The following is a 22,272-nucleotide window of genomic DNA, read 5'->3' on the forward strand; positions in this document are numbered from 1 at the left end:
GGGCGGTGCCGAGGGAGCGCCGCACTGTCGGAGCCGAGGGAGCGCCGCACTGTCGGAGGGGCAGTACTGAGGGAGCGCCGCACTGTCGGAGGTGCTGTCTTTCGGATGAGACGTTAAACTGAGGCCCCGTCTGCTCTCTCAGGTGGACATAAAAGATCCCACAGCCGCTATTTGAAGAACAGTGCAAATTGGCTGCCGCGTTTCCTACATTACAACAGTGACTACACTTCAAAAGTACTTCATTGACTGTGATACACTTTGGCACGTCCTGAGGTGGTGAAAGGTGCTGCAGAAATGCAAGTCCTTTCTTTCTTTAGCCTACCATACTCGTTTGAATTCATGGCCCCTCGTATTTGAACCCTTCACCACACCGAACCATTTTCCTGGACCAGTTTTCACAATGAACCAGTTCTGCTGAAGGGTCTCCCTGGAAACATTAGCCTCTCCTCCTGCTGGTCCGCTAGTTTCAGCGTTTGCAGTTTCAATCTCAGCAGATTGCTGGCACTTGTCATTGTTGTGTTGTACAGGTCGCCCTCGACTCGTTACCTTAGCGGCATTTTCAAAGCAAACTTGGCACCTGGAGAATATTTTGAACCCCCAAAACTCTCAACCTTAAAACACAAGCAAGGGGCCCCCGTCAGAGAGAAGCAGCACACGCTCGCAGTTACTTATTCCAACCGCACCGGTTTAATAATATGTACAGTGTGTGTGTTTGGCAAAAATATCGAACAACATTTTATATATTCATAGGCCATAATGTTATTATTTATTGTATTACCAACGCAAGAGCCCGGGGTGAAGGTGAACAGGACAGGAGCAGCAATACTGTGGGAACACCATCACCTCCAAGTCACAAACCATTCGGACTTGGACATACATCTCCGCGTTCCTTCATTGTCGCTGGGTCAATATCCTCCTGAACCCACTGTGGGAGCATCAACAACACACAGGCTTCAGCTGTTCCAGGAGAAGGGCCAGCACCTTCTCCGGGCGAGCTGGGACGTCCAATCTGCGCAGCTTTCCCAGCGACACCCACATTCCCAGGACAAAGCTATGGAATTCTGCTCGTTAAAGCGGTGGCCTGTCTTCATTTGCCAAATGAAAAAAAAAATATTTATAAAAATAAATAAATTAAATAGATTTACAAGGGGAGCAGCTCCCCCAATAACCTCGCCAGACCTTCTGTTCGGAGTGGAGCTGGGGCAGAGCAGGGCACGCTTTTATGATACCCGTAACCCGAACTTATTCCGCGGGCAAGTGTGCAGGACGGTGACGAGATGAAAGGAGGAGCTGTACCTTTGCATGGCTGCGTGTGTCGTACAGAGTCCAAGGCGATTGGCCGGGCGCTGAGACAGGCTCAATAATCCAAGACAACTTGTATTTATATAGCGCCTTTAACGTAGTAAAACGTCCCAAGGCGCTTCACAGGAGCGATTAGCAAACAAAATTTGGCACCATGCCACACAGAGATATTAGGGCAGGTGACCAAAAGCTTGGACAAAGAGGTAGGTTTTAAGGAGAGGGGCGCGGAGAGGTTTAGGGGAGGGAATTCCAGAGCTTGGGGCCCAGGCAGCTGAAGGCACGGCCGTCAATGATGGAGCGAAGGAAGTGGGAATGCACGAAAGGCCAGAGCTGTAGGAATGCAGAGTTCTCAGAAGGTTATATGGCTGGAGGACTTTACAGAGGCAGGGAGAGGCGAGGCCATGGAGGGATTTGAGCCAGACAGATTTTGCAGATAACTGACCAGCCAGTCTGGCTCACCGAGGGCCCCTGGAAGGGTCGAACTGTCGCTGAGGCTGGGATTCTTCCTACTCCGCTTCAGACAGGCAGTGTGGCCTTCACTGGACAAGTTTGGCCCGTGCTGGCGAGCTGCACAGTTTTAGCCGGCTAAACTCCTGTTCTGGGAAGTCAGAAGGACTACACGAAAATCACGGGGAGGGGGGCGGGCGCACCGGCCGAGAGCGGGGGGGGAGGGGTGGGGTTGGGGGAGGGGTGGACACCAGCCGACAGCTGGGGGGTGGGGACACCGGCCGAGAGCAGGAGAGGAAGGAAGCTTGGTTGTGTTTGCCCTACATGGAAAACGCACTCATTCCCTGTAGGGACACACATCTGTTACCCAAACTCAGAGACCTTGCATGCAGGTTGGCAACAGCCAAAGCTGAGGGACCCCCGGTGCATGTTGGGCGTTGTTGGGAGTATAACCAGAGTGCCCTGGAATATAACCGGCTAAAAACGTGCAGCTCGCCAGCACGGACCGAGCTTGTCCAGTGAAGACCACGCTACCATTCTGAAGCAGAGTAGGAAGAATCCCAGCCTCATCAACAAGCCTTCCTGACCAGGTGCCCTCAGTGAGCCAGGCTGCCTGGTCAGACATCCCGTCTGGCGCAAGTCTGGGATTACTGAGCCTGCCACAGCGGATCTTGGTTCCGAGCCCCCCCCATCACCTTGGAGTCAACTTGATCCCTCGCATGGACGAACTTTCTCTCCACCTTCACCGACTCCGCACATCAAATGTGGGCCGCTTGAAAACTAGTCTTAAAGACGGCATTCTCACTGTAGCACTCTCATTCTGCCTTAAACACAAGGAGGGAGGATGGGCACAGGATGGGCTGGGCCGTGAGAGAGACCAAACTCCAATTCTATAAATATAAAATTAAATTTGCACAATAATTATATATTTTAAAAATACAGAGGATCCAGGACAACTCATTTAAACAAACACTAGACGTCCTTTAAGAATTTGTTGTACAATTACTTCAAAAAGATCAAGTATTTTCCAACATACAGTACTAGGCTGTTTTTTTTTAAAGTAAAGAGTCCTAGCACTGCGTGTTGCAGAGGTAATCAAGCTTAATCCCGTCAGAGCTGTTTCAGCATGGATTCACATGCTGGCTCACCCCCAGCCCCCGAGATCGAGCTCTGCAATTAGCAAAGTATCCAAAAAGGGTCAAAGGACGGGAACACTTTGCAAACCTGCGCCTCACCGAAAATGGGTTACACACCACAGGAGCCGCCGAAACAGGCAGCAAAAAGGGATAAATGACAAGTCGGAACGCTGGCACCTGCCCTCTACAAGTGGGCAGTTGAGGGCATTTCTCAGGAGTATAAACACCCTCCACATCCCCCAACTTTCAGTCACTAAGGCAGTTTTGGTTACCCAGACCGCTGACAATTAGTCTATTTTATCTTGGTTACGATGCACATCTTCGGCAAGTGGAGTTGATGGAAAGGCTGGCCTGGATGGTGCAGTACCGAATGTCAGCGAGAGGGAGAGACTCTCCTTAGTTAGTCTTCCAGGTCCTGTTGAGAATGTTGACGGCCTCCTCGTAAATGACGAAGACAATGGCCACGTCAAGACACACTCTGCCCAAGCGCGGAATCGTCCCTTTGTAAAACCTGCAGCACACAAGGGAACGAACGGCCGCTTTAGGGAAAACACTGGGGGCTTTTGGACTCTCTCAATCCTGAACGGGGGGGGGGGGGAAACTTTAACGTGTCACTACTTACGCAAAGAACCCCTCGTTTTTAAGGATCTGATACACACAATCCAACGTGTTCTTGTATTTGTAGGATTCGAGGCCCTGCAACAAAATCCCGAATGAAAATAGGAGCATAGGGATTGCCCAAGTACGCCGGGCAGCAATACAGACCACAATAAACAAAGACAGGCTTGCATTTCTGTAGCGCCTTTCACAACCGCTGGACGTCCCAACGCGCTTTACAGCCAATGAAATACTTTTTGAAGTGTAGTCACTGTTGTAATGTAGGAAACGTGGCAGCTAATATGCGCACAGCAAGCTCCCACAAACAGCAATGAGGTAAATCACCAGATCATCTGATTTTACTGATTCAAAAGCAAAATACTGCGGATGCTGGAAATCTGAAATAAAAACAGAAAATGCTGGAAATTCTCCACAGATGCTGCTTGACTTGCTGAGTGAGAAACAGAGTTAACATTTCAGGTCGATGACCCTTCGTCGGAACTGGAAAAGCTGGAGATGGAACAGGTTTTTAAGCGAGTGATGTGTAAATGGCACTGGCAGAATGAAAGACAGCTGCCGTGTGGGAGAGGGAAAAAGGGAAAAAAGGCACTTTACAGCCTTCTAGGCTCAACATCGAGTTCAACAATTCCAGGCCATAACCTCGGCCCCATCCTTTTTTATCCATTTATTTTTTCTCTCTCCCACATGGCAGCTGTCTTTCATTCTGCCATTTACACTTCATCTAGAGCCATCTTTTGTTTCTTAACTTGTCCCATTACCATCTCCTTTTGCCTCGCACCATCTCTTAATGTCTCTTAATCTCTCCTGCCTTCCAGCCTATCACAGACCTTCCCTTTTGTTCTTTCCTCCCCTCCCACCTTTCCCTGTCACTTCACTTGCTTAAAAACCTGTTCCATCTCCAGCTTTTTCCAGTTCTGATGAAGGGTCATCGACCTGAAACGTTAACTCTGTTTCTCTCTCTATAGATGCTGCCTGACCTGCTGAGTATTTCCAGCATTTTCTGTTTTTAGTGATGGTGGCTGAAGGATAAACTGCAGGGAGAACTCCCCTGCTCTTCAAATTAGTGCCATGGGATCTTTTATGTACACAAGAGGGCAGACAGGGCCTCGGTTTAATGTCGGATCTGAAAGGATGGCACTTCCGACAGTGCGGCGCTCCCTCAGTAGTGCCCCTCCGACAGTGCGGCGCTCCCTCAGTATTGCCCCTTCGACAGTGCAGCGCTCCCTCAGTACTGACCCTCCGACAGTGCGGCGCTTCCTCAGTATTGCCCCTTCGACAGTGCAGCGCTCCCTCAGTACTGACCCTCCGACAGTGCGGCGCTTCCTCAGTATTGCCCCTCCGACAGTGCAGCGCTCCCTCAGTACTGACCCTCCGACAGTGCGGCGCTTCCTCAGTATTGCCCCTTCGACAGTGCAGCACTCCCTCAGTATTGCCCCTTCGACAGTGCAGCGCTCCCTCAGTATTGCCCCTTCGACAGTGCAGCGCTCCCTCAGTATTGCCCCTTCGACAGTGCAGCGCTCCCTCAGTACTGCACTGGATTATGTGCTCAAGTGGGGAGCACAGATGGATGAAGTATTCTCATCTTTGTGCAAATAGTTAAAATATTTGAGGTGTAACTTTTGCCAGCTGGTGTCCGCCACCACCCCCTTACCCCCACCCCCACGGCACTGAACTACATTAGTGGCAGCGGTAGAGTGTCAGAGGATGTCACACTGAAATGGCACGGGGCTCTAGTCCAGACCACACAATGAGCACTGCTTCCAGCTCAGGTCATTGTGACACAAGGGAGAAGGTCACACCCAGAAGGCAACGACGAGACTGATCCCAAGTTACGGGAGAGACTGGGGAAGCTGCGGCTTTTTAGCCTTGATGAGAGGCGACAGAGAGGGCACCTTATCGATGCGTGCTAGATAGTAAACAGTGTGGGAAAGGCAAGATCTAGAACACTGCTTCAAGCTAGACAGTAGGACGAAGTTTCAAACTGTGGAGAGGGCGGGCGTCAGCAAGTTATTCACAGAGTGTGATGAAAACCCGGAACAGATTTCTGGGTAGGAGTGTGGAGCCGATCAACCCTGGAACCAGCTAAGAGAAGCAGACACTCTGATGGGGGCCCTGTAGGTTCTCTTTGATTAGATGAGGAAGGACAGTCCTGACCCGCATCTACCTCGTGAGCTGATGGTCGGTTGTATAGAAGGGGCTTCTCATGCCTGACCGCAGCAACTCAAATGGAGGGTCCCACCAGAACTGTGAACTTGCCTTCCCTCTTTCAGACGCCGACTGGTCTGTTGTGCTTTTGGGAGAGGATTTCGGGACGGGGTTTCAAACCCGCCAGACTGCATCGGTTTGAGGCCAGGGGCTATTTTAACCCCCGAGCCTCGCCTTGTTTGCCTCCCGCCAGCAAAGCTGCCCAACCAAAAGGGGCAGAAGGAGTGAACTGGCCGGCTCGGGGGGGCGAGGGGATCGAGGTAGTGGGGGGGGGGGGGGGGGGGGGTGGAGAAAGCAGGAGCAGTAGAGACTGTCCTCATTGGGGCTCTCAGAAGCACCTACTTACTATAGATTTTACCTTGAGAGAGCCTCCGTTTCTTCCCTGCCAGGTTGCACCCAAATCACTAGGCCGTTAAAATTCCCTCGGGGTCTGAATGACATCATAGGTGCCCGATTAGTATTTATTAACGAGGTTCCTGCCGGAGTCAGGCAAGGGCCACAGCCGCCGAAGGAAAGAGCCCTGTTAAGGTAGCGGCAATCGAGTGGGAACGTGGCGGGAAGTTCTCGGATCCGGATTTCCCAGCGAACCCAGCTCCTTCCCGCCAGACAGGGTGGATTACAATCTCAACCGCACCCCTCTCTGTCTTCTTTAGAGATTTCCTACATTACAACAGTGACCACACTTCTAAAGTAGTTCATTGGCTGTACAGAGCTTTGGGACGTCTGGAGGTGGTGAATGGCGCTGGGGAAATGCAAGTCTTTTTTCTGCGGCGCGCGCGGTTAAGCATTTTAATCTGTGACGGGCACTGATCCCTTACAGGCCTCACTGCAATATACCGCTTCTCACCTGCATCCTCGTCTTCACCACATCCAGGGGGGTGTTCCCAAAGACACTGGCCGCCCCGGCACTGACTCCGAACGCAGCTGTGATAAACGGATTGATTGGTTTATGTGGATCATTTCCTGCAAGTAGAGAACGTATCATCGATCCAATTCAAATCGTATCATTGATTCAACTTGGAACATATCATTGATCCAAGGCCCACTGCGGATTTCCTCGGGTGCCCCCATGTCTGAGCACCCTCCTGGGCAACAGTAGCAAAGTGAGGTGGCAGGGCTGGGGATGCCCCTCCTATCTCGTTTCCACGGCAACGCTTTATCTGCACCGACTGCAGGCTCAAGGCCTTGGCGGAAATCCTGGGCAACGTAAAGGGGGCAGAGATCAGGCATCATCCTCACCGCTGGAGCTGGGGAACAGGCATTCACCCACCGCCGACCCCAGGGAAATAGTCACCCACCGCCGACCCCAGGGAAATAGTCACCCACCGCCGACCCCAGGGAAATAGTCACCCACCGCCGACCCCAGGGAAATAGTCACCCACCGCCGACCCCAGGGAAATAGTCACCCACCACCGACCCCAGGGAAAGTCACCCACCGCCGACCCCAGGGAAATAGTCACCCACCGCCGACCCCAGGGAAATAGTCACCAACCGCCGACCCCAGGGAAATAGTCACCCACCACCAACCCCAGGGAAATAGTCACCCACCAACCCCAGGGAAATAGTCACCCACCGCCGACCCCAGGGAAATAGTCACCCACCACCAACCCCAGGGAAATAGTCACCCACCAACCCCAGGGAAATAGTCACCCACCGCCGACCCCAGGGAAAGTCACCCACCGCCGACCCCAGGGAAAGTCACCCACCGCCGACCCCAGGGAAATAGTCACCCACCACCAACCCCAGGGAAATAGTCACCCACCGCCGACCCCAGGGAAATAGTCACCCACCACCGACCCCAGGGAAAGTCACCCACCGCCGACCCCAGGGAAATAGTCACCCACCGCCGACCCCAGGGAAATAGTCACCCACCGCCGACCCCAGGGAAATAGTCACCCACCACCGACCCCAGGGAAAGTCACCCACCACCAACCCCAGGGAAATAGTCACCCACCGCCGACCCCAGGGAAATAGTCACCCACCGCCGACCCCAGGGAAATAGTCACCCACCACCGACCCCAGGGAAATAGTCACCCACCGCCGACCCCAGGGAAATAGTCACCCACCACCAACCCCAGGGAAATAGTCACCCACCGCCGACCCCAGGGAAATAGTCACCCACCACCAACCCCAGGGAAATAGTCACCCACCGCCGACCCCAGGGAAATAGTCACCCACCACCAACCCCAGGGAAATAGTCACCCACCACCGACCCCAGGGAAATAGTCACCCACCGCCGACCCCAGGGAAATAGTCACCCACCACCGACCCCAGGGAAATAGTCACCCACCGCCGACCCCAGGGAAATAGTCACCCACCACCGACCCCAGGGAAATAGTCACCCACCGCCGACCCCAGGGAAATAGTCACCCACCACCGACCCCAGGGAAATAGTCACCCACCGCCGACCCCAGGGAAATAGTCACCCACCACCGACCCCAGGGAGTCACCCACCGCCGACCCCAGGGAAATAGTCACCCACCGCCGACCCCAGGGAGTCACCCACCGCCGACCCCAGGGAAATAGTCACCCACCGCCGACCCCAGGGAGTCACCCACCGCCGACCCCAGGGAAATAGCCGCCTCCCCCTCCGGGTAAAGGAGATGGGATGATGTCCATCTCTGGCCACTCACCTTTATACCAGTTGCGCAGACTAGTCATCACAAAGAAGCGGATTGCTTGGTTTGAGCCCTGTTTGAGGACGGTGGCCGTCACTCCCTGGTATGTTCCCCGAAGACCTGAAAGCAGACACAATAAAGACCCTCAGTGAAAGATTGGTGAGAACTTCCTCAATTATCTCTGAATAAACGGGATTTTTGGGGGGGCGGGGGGGGGGGAAAAAAAGAGTGTGGCTCTCTCCCTTTCTTTCCCTCCTTACTCCCCATGAAGGCACTGACTCGGTAAGGCTGCAGTCCCACAGCTGGCACTGGTCCCCAGTTCCTTGCCCCTTGGGCCCTAGACCAGAGTTGGCCAATCTGTTAGCCACTCGCCACATGTGCCTGACTGGGAACCCAGATGTAGCTAATTGCACTTCTGATTAGTAAAACATGAGTAATAGACACCGTCGCAGGTCATGTGATCTCGATACTCCTCGCACGCTGTGTGCATGTGAACTTTAACCTTTCTGTGCCTTTGTTGGTGAAATGGTGAGCGGAAGAGGCGAGTGTGTTTTGATCGTTGTGGCTGCTTTACTTCCTTGGTCACTGAATGGAGGGAGATGTCTATTCAGTAAATATCCCCGTGTGAAGCACGTTTACCTGTACACTGCGAGTGCGTGCGCGGCGTTTTCTACTTAAGTTAGTGCACGTGGCTAAAACTGCCTTGCCGTGGCCTCACCTGGGGCTGGTCAGCGATTTCTATTGGCCGACACGGGCCTGGACAGTGAGCTAGGTTCGGGTTTTGGGGCCCCCGAGGGTCTCGTGTTTGAATCTTGGCAGGAGTGACCCAGGTTTCCGAGCTGGGTAGAAACAGACAGGTACCGTAGTGTAGCGGCGATGGTACTGGACTAGCAACCCAGAGGACGCAAGTTCCAATCCCGCCGTAAGTTAAAAAATTGAACTCAATAAAATGATTAAAAACCCATCACCTGGTTCATTAATGCCCTTCAGCCACCCCTACACATGGTTCCAGTCCAACATTACGCTGACCTATAACCCCAGTCTAGGAATGGGCAATAAATGCTGCCACATCCCAAGAAGGAATATTAACAGGAGACTGTAGTGACTGCGTGCAGTGCTTGCCATATTGTTAGATTCTGGCAATTAAAAGTATAATGAAGATGGTCCTACTCTCTCTCTTGGTGTGAAGGGCTCACGGATTTCTCTAAAATTGAGAATATACGTGCAATTCTCTTGAAAGCTGCTCTTCAGTCTGGTTTCTGACCTGCTCACAACACCAAGAGCTCCTTTTCCTTTCCTCCTTCGCCCTAGGGTTCCCAACTCTGGCTGGATGTATTCCTGGAGGCGTCATCACACCGCCTCCCACCTCCAACCGCCCCAACCCAGTCGAACAGCCTCTTTCCCCATCTCCAATATTTTTATAACTAATAAACACAAGTGCTCAAAGAAAATGAAAAACCAACACAATTTGTTTTAATGCCCCTCTGATTGCTGCTGACAGCCGTGTCCTCGAGATTAATCTTCACAGCGTGGAGACTCCAGGGCAATCCTGGAGGGTTGGCAGCCCTCCTTCTCCCACCCGCTGCATCGCTAATCCCAGCCACTCTGAAGTTTCGCTCCCATCTCTTCCCCCTCGCTCGGCTTTTATAAGAAACAGGAGCAGCAGCAGGCCATACGGCCCCTCGAGCCTGCTCCGTGCAATTCTCCGGACAAGACCCACCTCTTGCTCCCTTGATGCACTCCCCACTCGAGGGGCCTACCTTGTTCTCGAATGATCTCCCGGAGACCATGGAAAAAGCCATGGTATTTGGGATTAGTCGCGCACTGGTCGTGAATAAACTTCACCTAGAAGAGGAAAAACAGAAAGGTAAAGAGTTCAAATACACTTCAACAGTGAACAGAGATACTTGAGGGGGCTGAGACATAGGACTGTTACTTTATATATAAAGTCTGAGACACGGGTTATATCACACAGTGTATAGAGGATAGTATCTGGGCCTGAGCCACGGGTTATATCACTCGGTGTATAGAGGAGACTCACTGGGCCCGATACACGGGTTATATCACACGGTGTATAACGGAGACTCACTGGGCCCGAGACACGGGTTATATCACACGGTGTATAACGGAGACTCACTGGGCCGGAGACACGGGTTATATCACACGGTGTATAGAGGAGACTCACTGGGCCCGATACACGGGTTATATCACACGGTGTATAGCGGAGACTCACTGGGCCTGAGCCACGGGTTATATCACTCGGTGTATAGCGGAGACTCACTGGGCCTGAGACACGGGTTATATCACTCGGTGTATAGCGGAGACTCACTGGGCCTGAGACACAGGTTATATCACACGGTGTATAGCGGAGACTCACTGGGCCGGAGACACAGGTTATATCACACGGTGTATAGTGGGGACTCACTGGGCCGGAGACACGGGTTATATCACACGGTGTATAGCGGAGACTCACTGGGCCCGAGACACGGGTTATATCACACGGTGTATAGCGGAGACTCACTGGGCCGGAGACACAGGTTATATCACACGGTGTATAGCGGGGACTCACTGGGCCGGAGACACAGGTTATATCACACGGTGTATAGCGGGGACTCACTGGGCCCGAGACACAGGTTATATCACACGGTGTATAGCGGAGACTCACTGGGCCCGATACACGGGTTATATCACACGGTGTATAGCGGAGACTCACTGGGCCGGAGACACGGGTTATATCACACGGTGTATAGTGGAGACTCACTGGGCCTGAGACACGGGTTATATCACACGGTGTATAACGGGGACTCACTGGGCCGGAGACACGGGTTATATCACACGGTGTATAGCGGGGACTCACTGGGCCCGAGACACGGGTTATATCACTCGGTGTATAGTGGAGACTCACTGGGCCGGAGACACGGGTTATATCACACGGTGTATAACGGGGACTCACTGGGCCTGAGACACGGGTTATATCACTCGGTGTATAGCGGGGACTCACTGGGCCGGAGACACGGGTTATATCACACGGTGTATAACGGAGACTCACTGGGCCGGAGACACGGGTTATATCACACGGTGTATAACGGGGACTCACTGGGCCGGAGACACGGGTTATATCACTCGGTGTATAGCGGAGACTCACTGGGCCGGAGACACAGGTTATATCACTCGGTGTATAGTGGGGACTCACTGGGCCTGAGACACGGGTTATATCACACGGTGTATAGCGGAGACTCACTGGGCCTGAGACACGGGTTATATCACTCGGTGTATAACGGGGACTCACTGGGCCTGAGACACGGGTTATATCACTCGGTGTATAGCGGGGACTCACTGGGCCGGAGACACGGGTTATATCACACGGTGTATAGCGGAGACTCACTGGGCCGGAGACACAGGTTATATCACTCGGTGTATAGTGGGGACTCACTGGGCCGGAGACACGGGTTATATCACACGGTGTATAGCGGGGACTCACTGGGCCTGAGACACGGGTTATATCACTCGGTGTATAGCGGAGACTCACTGGGCCCGAGACACGGGTTATATCACTCGGTGTATAGCGGAGACTCACTGGGCCTGAGCCACGGGTTATATCACACGGTGTATAGCGGAGACTCACTGGGCCGGAGACACGGGTTATATCACACGGTGTATAGCGGGGACTCACTGGGCCGGAGACACGGGTTATATCACACGGTGTATAGCGGGGACTCACTGGGCCCGAGACACGGGTTATATCACTCGGTGTATAGTGGAGACTCACTGGGCCGGAGACACGGGTTATATCACACGGTGTATAACGGGGACTCACTGGGCCTGAGACACGGGTTATATCACTCGGTGTATAGCGGGGACTCACTGGGCCGGAGACACGGGTTATATCACACGGTGTATAGCGGAGACTCACTGGGCCGGAGACACAGGTTATATCACTCGGTGTATAGTGGGGACTCACTGGGCCGGAGACACGGGTTATATCACACGGTGTATAACGGGGACTCACTGGGCCTGAGACACGGGTTATATCACTCGGTGTATAGCGGAGACTCACTGGGCCCGAGACACGGGTTATATCACTCGGTGTATAGCGGAGACTCACTGGGCCTGAGCCACGGGTTATATCACACGGTGTATAGCGGAGACTCACTGGGCCTGAGACACGGGTTATATCTCACGGTGTATAGCGGGGACTCACTGGGCCCGAGACACAGGTTATATCACTCGGTGTATAACGGAGACTCACTGGGCCGGAGACACGGGTTATATCACACGGTGTATAGTGGAGACTCACTGGGCCGGAGCCACGGGTTATATCACACGGTGTATAGTGGAGACTCACTGGGCCGGAGACACGGGTTATATCACACGGTGTATAGTGGAGACTCACTGGGCCTGAGACACGGGTTATATCACACGGTGTATAGCGGAGACTCACTGGGCCCGAGACACGGGTTATATCACACGGTGTATAGTGGAGACTCACTGGGCCTGAGCCACGGGTTATATCACACGGTGTATAGTGGAGACTCACTGGGCCCGAGACACGGGTTATATCACACGGTGTATAGCGGAGACTCACTGGGCCGGAGACACAGGTTATATCACACGGTGTATAGCGGAGACTCACTGGGCCCGAGACACGGGTTATATCTCACGGTGTATAACGGGGACTCACTGGGCCCGAGACACAGGTTATATCACACGGTGTATAGCGGGGACTCACTGGGCCGGAGACACTGGTTATATCACACGGTGTATAGCGGAGACTCACTGGGCCTGAGACACGGGTTATATCACACGGTGTATAGCGGAGACTCACTGGGCCTGAGACACGGGTTATATCACACGGTGTATAGTGGAGACTCACTGGGCCGGAGACACAGGTTATATCACACGGTGTATAGCGGGGACTCACTGGGCCCGAGACACGGGTTATATCACACGGTGTATAGCGGAGACTCACTGGGCCTGAGACACGGGTTATATCACTCGGTGTATAGCGGAGACTCACTGGGCCTGAGACACGGGTTATATCACACAGTGTATAGTGGAGACTCACTGGGCCGGAGACACAGGTTATATCACACGGTGTATAGCGGGGACTCACTGGGCCCGAGACACGGGTTATATCACACGGTGTATAGCGGAGACTCACTGGGCCTGAGACACGGGTTATATCACTCGGTGTATAGCGGGGACTCACTGGGCCGGAGACACGGGTTATATCACTCGGTGTATAGCGGGGACTCACTGGGCCGGAGACACAGGTTATATCACACGGTGTATAGCGGAGACTCACTGGGCCCGAGACACGGGTTATATCTCACGGTGTATAGCGGAGACTCACTGGGCCTGAGACACGGGTTATATCACACGGTGTATAGCGGAGACTCACTGGGCCTGAGACACGGGTTATATCACACGGTGTATAGCGGAGACTCACTGGGCCTGAGACACGGGTTATATCACTCGGTGTATAGCGGAGACTCACTGGGCCCGAGACACGGGTTATATCACACGGTGTATAGCGGAGACTCACTGGGCCTGAACTACCAAGTCGGCCTAACAAAAGCTAAGCTTCGTTTGCAATCGTTAGCAGATTTACCAAAAGAAGTTTAGTTGAGATAATCCAGATTTTAAAATAAATTCTTTTTAAAATTTCTCCATATACAGTCCTGTCCTTCTCTGCTGATTTTTCACTCCCGACCCGTGGCTATCTGCCGAGCACGGACGACATGCCTTGTGTGAGGTCAACACATTACCTTTACTGTCTCCATGGGGCATACGACCACCACAGCCTCTGCCACCCCAGCTCCCAGACCGCACAGCAGACTACGCTGGACAGTCAGCTTCCCGTTCTCATCGATCATCTTGTTGCTCAGGAATTCAAACATTCCAAACCTGCGGAAACAAGGGCGGGACGGGGTGGAACGTCAGCCAAGCAGTCGCGGACCCCATGGCAGTGTCATTTATCTCAGTGCTGCTTGTGGGAGCTTGCTGTGTGCAAATTGGCTGCCGTGTTTCCCTTCATTACAACAGACTACACGGTACTTAATTTGGGACATCCTGAGGATGTGAAAGGCGCTATAGAAATGCAAGTCCTTTCTTTTCGTTCCTTACTCGGAGGTTTACTGAATGATGTTGAGTGTCAGCTTGGTAATATTGCAGTGAAGAGAGAAGGATTCCCATTACACTGCCAGGGGATGCCAGTCTATGCAAGGTCAAGGAGGCAGAGGCTGTACCTGCCTCCAATGTACGGTTTCTGACCAGAAACTTCTAAAGTGCAACAGGGCAGCAATAAGCTGAAGTGGCACTGTGTGAAATGGGATGAAGCTCTTGTGTCTGCTCTTTAATGAGCTTGTTCCCAGGGACCAAACAAACATTTCATGTCAACAAGTTAATATTCTTGTCACTGATATCGTCCAGAATGACTTCAACCCACAAATGTTCCGATTTTGTAAAGCAGAGGTTCATTAGGAGGCGAGTTACCATGGTTTTCAAGGTACTTCCACTGCCAGCAAAATAAACCGCAGAAAGTCAATGATCCCAACTCGCCCTGCACCTATCTCACCCTCTATTCTGTCAGCCGGGGCTCAGTGGGGAGCAGGCTCGCCTCGGAGTCATAAAGGTTGTGGGTTCAAGTCCCACTCCAGAGACATGAACACAGAATCTAGGTTGACACTCCCAGTGCAGTACTGAGGGAGCGCCGCACTGTCGGAGGGGCAGTACTGAGGGAGCGCCGCACTATCGGAGGGGCAATACTGAGGGAGCGCCGCACTGTCGGAGGGGCAGTACTGAGGGAGCGCCGCACTGTCGGAGGGGCAGCACTGAAGGAGCATCGCACTGTCGGAGGGGCAGTACTGAGGGAGCGCTGCACTGTCGGAGGAGCAGTACTGAGGGAGCGCTGCACTGTCAGAGGGGCAGTACTGAGGGAGCGCTGCACTGTCGGAGGGGCAGTACTGAGGGAGCGCTGCACTGTCGGAGCAGTACTGAGGGAGCGCTGCACTGTCAGAGGTGCCATCTTTTGGATGAGACGTTAAACCGAGGCCCTGTCTGCCCTCTCAGGTGGATGTAAAAGATCCCACGGCACTATTTGAAGAGGAGCAGGGGAGTTCTCCCCGGTGTCCTGGGGCCAATATTTATCCTTCAATCAACGTCACTAAAACAGTTTATCTGGTCATTATCACATTACTGTTTGTGGAAGCTTGCTGTGCGCAAACTGGCTGCCGTGTTTCCTACAACAGTGACCACACTTCAAAATGACTTCATTGGCTGTAAAGCACTTTGAGATGTGCTGAGGTTGTGAAAGGTGCTATAGAAATGCAAGTCTTTCTTTCTTTCCTATCCTTCCCCATTGCACCCGGTGTTTCCATTCTGACACTGTACAGATGCCTGGTTTACTCAGGTTCTCGATGCTGCCACCTGCTGACATTTTCTCAGCGATACAATCACGTAACATTCCTAAATTAATCATTCTCAGACTGATTTCCTCTTTCGGTCACCTGCATCAGACCGTGGTCCTGATCTCAAAGGGAGGGCTGTGGCTGGACATTCTGCTACCCGGCCAGTGATGGTGTGTAACTGCTCAGAGGATCACACACCAGCAGCCCTGGGGAGACTCAGTGCGGCCAGTTTAAGGACACGTGAATGTTGGGTCGGGTCACTCAATGGGTTAAATTACGAGGACTGGTTGCATAGACTGGGCATGTATCCCTCGCGTATAGGAGATTAAGGGGTGATCGAATTGAGGTGTTACAAGATGATGAAAGGAGTTGATCGGGTTGTTGGGGGGAGAGAGAAAAAAAGAGTCCAGAACAAGGGGCCATAACTTTAAAATTAGAGCCAGGCCGTTCAGGGGTGATGTCAGGAAGCACTTCTTCACACCAAGGGTAGTGGAAATCTGGAACTCTCTCCTAAAGAGCTGGGGGTGCTGGGGGTCAATTGCAGTTTTCAAGACAGAGATTGATAGATGGGAGTTAAGATACAGATCAGCCATGAAATGGTAAACAGGCTTGAACGACTAAATGGCCTCCTCCTGTTCCGATGTTCCACCTACCCATATATGTAACAGTCCCTTAAATACTCAAGAGTACAGTGAGCCAAACAGATTGCTTTTTATGGGAGAAGGTGATGTGGGGGGGGGGGGGGGGGGAAGAGATGGGAGGGGGGGGGAGAGATGGGAGGGGGGGAGAGATGGGAGGGGGGGGAGAGATGGGGGAGGGGAGAGAGATTGGGGAGGGGAGAGAGATTGGGGGGGAGAGATGGGAGGGGGGGGGAAGAGAGGGGAGGGGGGGGAGAGATGGGGGGGGGGGGGAGAGATGGGGGGGGGGGGGAGAGAGATGGGGGGGGGGGGGAGAGAGATGGGGGGGGGGGGAGAGATGGGAGGGGGGGGGGAGAGAGATGGGAGGGGGGGGGAGAGATGGAGGGGGGGGAGAGATGGGAGGGGGGGGAGAGATGGGAGGGGGGGGAGAGATGGGAGGGGGGGGAGAGATGGGAGGGGGGGAGAGATGGGAGGGGGGGGAGAGATGGGAGGGGGAGAGATGGGGGGGGGAGAGATGGGGGGGGGGGAGAGATGGGGGGGGAGAGATGGGGGGGGGGGGGAGAGATGGGAGGGGGGGGGAGAGATGGGAGGGGGGGGAGAGATGGGAGGGGGGGGGGGAGATGGGAGGGGGGGGGAGAGATGGGAGGGGGGGGGAGAGATGGGAGGGGGGGAGAGATGGGAGGGGGGGAGAGATGGGAGGGGGGGAGAGATGGGAGGGGGGGGAGAGATGGGGGGGGGGAGAGATGGGGGGGGGGGGAGATGGGGGGGAGAGATGGGAGGGGGGGGGAGAGAGATTGGGGAGGGGAGAGAGATTGGGGGGGAGAGATGGGAGGGGGGGGGAAGAGATGGGAGGGGGGGGAGAGATGGGAGGGGGGGGAGAGATGGGAGGGGGGGGAGAGATGGGAGGGGGGGGAGAGATGGGGGGGGGGGGGGGGAGAGATGGGGGGGGGGGAGAGATGGGGGGGGGGAGAGATGGGAGGGGGGGGGGGGAGAGAGATGGGAGGGGGGGGAGAGATGGGAGGGGGGGGAAGAGATGGGAGGGGGGGGGGAGAGATGGGAGGGGGGGGAGAGATGGGAGGGGGGGGAGAGATGGGAGGGGGGGGGGAGAGATGGGGGAGAGATGGGGGGGGGGGGAGAGATGGGGGGGGGGGAGAGATGGGGGGGGGGGGAGAGATGGGAGGGGGGGGGGGAGAGAGATGGGAGGGGGGGGAGAGATGGGAGGGGGGGAGAGATGGGAGGGGGGGAGAGATGGGGGGGGAGAGATGGGAGGGGGGGAGAGATGGGAGGGGGGGAGATGGGAGGGGGGGAGAGATGGGGGGGGGGAGAGATGGGGGGGGGAGAGATGGGGGGGGAGAGATGGGAGGGGGGGGGAGAGATGGGAGGGGGGGGGGAGAGATGGGAGGGGGGGGAGAGATGGAGGGGGGGAGAGATGGGGGGGGGGAGAGATGGGGGGGGGAGGAGATGGGAGGGGGGGGGAGAGATGGGAGGGGGGGGGAGAGATGGGAGGGGGGGAGGAGATGGGAGGGGGGGGAGAGATGGGAGGGGGGGGAGAGATGGGAGGGGGGGGAGAGATGGGAGGGGGGGGAGAGATGGGAGGGGGGGGAGAGATGGGAGGGGGGGGAGAGATGGGAGGGGGGGGAGAGATGGGAGGGGGGGGAGAGATGGGAGGGGGGGGGAGAGATGGGAGGGGGGGGAGAGATGGGAGGGGGGGAGAGATGGGAGGGGGGGAAGAGATGGGAGGGGGGGGGAAGAGATGGGGGGGGAGAGATGGGAGGGGGGGAGAGAGATGGGAGGGGGGGGGGAGAGAGATGGGAGGGAGGGGGGGGGGGGGAGAGATGGGAGGGGGGGGGGAGAGATGGGAGGGGGGGGGGAGAGATGGGAGGGGGGGGGGAGAGATGGGAGGGGGGGGGGAGAGATGGGAGGGGGGGAGAGATGGGAGGGGGGGGGAGAGATGGGAGGGGGGGGAGAGATGGGAGGGGGGGGAGAGATGGGAGGGGGGGAGAGATGGGAGGGGGGGGAGAGATGGGAGGGGGGGGGAGAGATGGGGGGGGGGGGAGAGATGGGGGGGGGAGAGATGGGAGGGGGGGGAGAGATGGGAGGGGGGGGGAGAGATGGGAGGGGGGGGGAGAGATGGAGGGGGGGGAGAGATGGGAGGGGGGGAGAGATGGGAGGGGGGGAGAGATGGGAGGGGGGGAAGAGATGGGAGGGGGGGAAGAGATGGGAGGGGGGGGAAGAGATGGGGGGGGGAGAGATGGGAGGGGGGGAGAGAGATGGGAGGGGGGGGGGAGAGAGATGGGAGGGGGGGGGGAGAGAGATGGGAGGGGGGGGGGGAGAGATGGGAGGGGGGGAGAGAGATGGGGGGGGGGGAGAGATGGGAGGGGGGGGGGAGAGATGGGAGGGGGGGGGGAGAGATGGGAGGGGGGGGAGAGATGGGAGGGGGGGGGGAGAGATGGGAGGGGGGGGGAGAGATGGGAGGGGGGGGGAGAGATGGGAGGGGGGGGGAGAGATGGGAGGGGGGGGAAGAGATGGGGGGGGGGGGAAGAGATGGGAGGGGGGGGAAGAGATGGGGGGGGAGAGATGGGAGGGGGGGGGGAGAGAGATGGGAGGGGGGGGAGAGAGATGGGAGGGGGGGGAGAGAGATGGGAGGGGGGGGGGAGAGAGATGGAGGGGGGGGGGAGAGAGATGGGAGGGGGGGGGAGAGAGATGGGAGGGGGGGGGAGAGAGATGGGAGGGGGGGGGAGAGAGATGGGAGGGGGGGGGGAGAGAGATGGGAGGGGGGGGGGGAGAGATGGAGGGGGGGGGTGTGTGATGGGAGGGGGGGGGGAGAGAGATGGGAGGGGGGGGGGAGAGAGATGGGAGGGGGGGGGGGAGAGAGATGGGAGGGGGGGGGGAGAGAGATGGGAGGGGGGGGGGAGAGAGATGGGAGGGGGGGGGGGGAGAGATGGGAGGGGGGGGAGAGATGGGAGGGGGGGAGAGATGGGAGGGGGGGGGAGATGGGAGGGGGGGGAGAGATGGGAGGGGGGGGGAAGAGATGGGAGGGGGGGGAAGAGATGGGAGGGGGGGGAAGAGATGGGAGGGGGGGGGGAAGAGATGGGAGGGGGGGGGAAGAGATGGGAGGGGGGGGGAGAGATGGGAGGGGGGGGGAGAGATGGGAGGGGGGGGAGAGATGGGAGGGGGGGGAGAGATGGGAGGGGGGGGAGAGATGGGAGGGGGGGGGAGAGATGGGAGGGGGGGGAGAGATGGGAGGGGGGGAGAGATGGGAGGGGGGGGGGAGAGATGGGAGGGGGGGGAGAGATGGGAGGGGGGGGGAGAGATGGGAGGGGGGGGGAGAGATGGGAGGGGGGGGAGAGATGGGAGGGGGGGAGAGATGGGAGGGGGGGGAGAGATGGGAGGGGGGGGAGAGATGGGAGGGGGGGGAGAGATGGGAGGGGGGGGGGAGAGATGGGAGGGGGGGGGGAGAGATGGGAGGGGGGGGAGAGATGGAGGGGGGGGAGAGATGGGAGGGGGGGGAGAGATGGGAGGGGGGGAGAGATGGGAGGGGGGGGAGAGATGGGAGGGGGGGGAGAGATGGGAGGGGGGGGAGAGATGGGAGGGGGGGGGAGAGATGGGAGGGGGGGGAGAGATGGGAGGGGGGGGAGAGATGGGAGGGGGGGGAGAGATGGGAGGGGGGGAGAGATGGGAGGGGGGGGGGAGAGATGGGAGGGAGGGGGGGGGGGAGAGATGGGAGGGGGGGGGGGAGAGATGGGAGGGGGGGGGAGAGATGGGAGGGGGGGGAGAGATGGGAGGGGGGGGGAGAGATGGGAGGGGGGGAGAGATGGGAGGGGGGGGGGAGAGATGGGGGAGGTGGGGGGGGGGAGAGATGGGAGGGGGGGGGAGAGATGGGAGGGGGGGGGAGAGATGGGAGGGGGGGGAGAGATGGGAGGGGGGGGAGAGATGGGAGGGGGGGAGAGATGGGAGGGGGGGAGAGATGGGAGGGGGGGAGAGATGGGAGGGGGGGGAGAGATGGGAGGGGGGGAGAGATGGGAGGGGGGGGAGAGATGGAGGGGGGGAGAGATGGGAGGGGGGGAGAGATGGGAGGGGGGGGAGAGATGGAGGGGGGGGAGAGATGGGAGGGGGGGAGAGATGGAGGGGGGGGAGAGATGGGAGGGGGGGGGAGAGATGGGAGGGGGGGGAGAGATGGGAGGGGGGGAGAGATGGGAGGGGGGGGAGAGATGGGAGGGGGGGGAGAGATGGGAGGGGGGGGGAGAGATGGGAGGGGGGGGAGAGATGGGAGGGGGGGGGAGAGATGGGAGGGGGGGGAGAGATGGGAGGGGGGGAGAGATGGGAGGGGGGGAGAGATGGGAGGGGGGGGAGAGATGGGAGGGGGGGGAGAGATGGGAGGGGGGGGAGAGATGGGAGGGGGGGAGAGATGGGAGGGGGGGGAGAGATGGGAGGGGGGGAGAGATGGGAGGGGGGGGGGAGAGATGGGAGGGGGGGGAGAGATGGGAGGGGGGGAGAGATGGGAGGGGGGGGAGAGATGGGAGGGGGGGGGAGAGATGGGAGGGGGGGGGGAGAGATGGGAGGGGGGGGAGAGATGGGAGGGGGGGGAGAGATGGGAGGGGGGGGAGAGATGGGAGGGGGGGAGAGATGGGAGGGGGGGGAGAGATGGGAGGGGGGGGAGAGATGGGAGGGGGGGAGAGATGGGAGGGGGGGGGAGATGGGAGGGGGGGGAGAGATGGGAGGGGGGGGAGAGATGGGGAGTGGGGGGGGGGAGAGATGGGAGGGGGGGGGGAGAGATGGGGGGGGGGGAGATGGGGGGGGGGGAGAGATGGGGGGGGGGAGAGATGGGGGGGGGGGAGAGATGGGGGGGGGAGTGGGGGGGGGAGAGATGGGGGGGGGGAGTGTGGGGGGGGAGTGATGGGGGGGGGAGTGGTTGGGGGGGGGAGAGATGGGGGGGGGAGTGGTGGGGGGGGAGAGATGGGGGGGGGGTGAGATGGGGGGGGAGAGATGGGGGGGGGAGAGATGGGGGGGGGTGAGATGGGGGGGGGGGAGAGATGGGGGGGGGGAGAGATGGGGGGTGTGGAGAGATGGGGGGGGGGGAGAGATGGGGGGGGGGAGAGTTGGGGGGGGGGGAGAGATGGGGGGGGGAGATGGGGGGGGGGAGAGATGGGGGGGGGGGGGAGAGATGGGGGGGGAGTGATGGGGGGGGAGAGATGGGGGGGAGAGATGGGGGGGGAGAGATGGGGGGGGGAGATGGGGGGGGAGAGATGGGGGGGGAGAGTGGGGGGGGGGGGGGAGAGATGGGGGGGGAGAGATGGGGGGGGAGATGGGGGGGGAGAGATGGGGGGGGTGGGGGGGGAGTGGGGGGGGAGTGGTGGGGGGGAGTGATGGGGGGGGGAGAGATGGGGGGGGAGAGATGGGGGGGGGGGAGAGATGGGGGGGGGAGAGATGGGGGGGGGAGAGATGGGGGGGGGAGAGTGGGGGGGGGGAGAGATGGGGGGGGGAGATGGGGGGGGAGAGATGGGGGGGGGAGAGATTGGGGGGGGAGAGAGTGGGGGGGGGAGAGATGGGGGGGGAGTGGGGGGGAGAGATGGGGGGGGAGAGAGGGGGGGGAGAGATGGGGGGGTGGGAGAGATGGGGGGGTGGGGGGGAGAGATGGGGGGGGGGGGAGTGGGGGGGGGGAGAGATGGGGGGGGGGGGAGAGATGGGGGGGGGAGAGATGGGGGGGTGAGTGGGGGGGAGAGATGGGGGGGGTGTGGGGGGGAGAGATGGGGGGGGGGAGAGATGGGGGGGGGGAGAGATGGGGGGGGGGAGAGATGGGGGGGGGAGAGATTGGGGGGGGAGAGATGGGGGGGAGAGATTGGGGGGGGAGAGAGATTGGGGGGGAGAGATGAGATTGGGGGGGAGAGAGATTGGGGGG

General features: G+C 58.0%; 2 protein-coding genes across 5 annotated transcripts in view; one reads left to right on the forward strand and one right to left on the reverse strand.

Moving 5' to 3' along the window:
- The window catches only part of tekt1 (tektin 1), a 64,125-nt gene that overhangs the window by 17,114 nt on the left and 24,739 nt on the right, over positions 1 to 22,272 (forward strand). The gene's annotated exons all lie outside the window — the stretch shown is intronic.
- LOC147102259 (tricarboxylate transport protein, mitochondrial-like) lies at positions 665 to 14,911 on the reverse strand. 4 transcript variants are annotated; one of them, XM_085964632.1, is made up of 7 exons: positions 14,095 to 14,911; positions 10,087 to 10,171; positions 8,342 to 8,446; positions 6,556 to 6,671; positions 3,508 to 3,581; positions 2,445 to 2,639; positions 998 to 1,085 (listed from the first exon to the last, which is right to left on the reverse strand). In XM_085964632.1, exons 1-6 carry the CDS (start codon positions 14,224 to 14,226, stop codon positions 2,492 to 2,494), a joined length of 660 nt encoding a protein of 219 aa, XP_085820758.1. In that variant the 5' UTR covers positions 14,227 to 14,911; the 3' UTR covers positions 998 to 1,085; positions 2,445 to 2,491. The 4 variants fall into 4 exon arrangements, with proteins under 4 accessions (XP_085820760.1, XP_085820758.1, XP_085820761.1 ...); XM_085964633.1 differs by lacking the exons at positions 998 to 1,085; positions 2,445 to 2,639 and adding an exon at positions 2,684 to 3,396; XM_085964634.1 differs by lacking the exons at positions 2,445 to 2,639; positions 3,508 to 3,581 and having other exon boundaries at positions 665 to 1,085; positions 14,095 to 14,909.

The sequence above is a fragment of the Somniosus microcephalus genome, chromosome 22 (assembly GCF_052327205.1).
Source record: "Somniosus microcephalus isolate GS21.2 chromosome 22, FLI_Smic_1.0, whole genome shotgun sequence".
Taxonomy (NCBI): domain Eukaryota; kingdom Metazoa; phylum Chordata; class Chondrichthyes; order Squaliformes; family Somniosidae; genus Somniosus; species Somniosus microcephalus.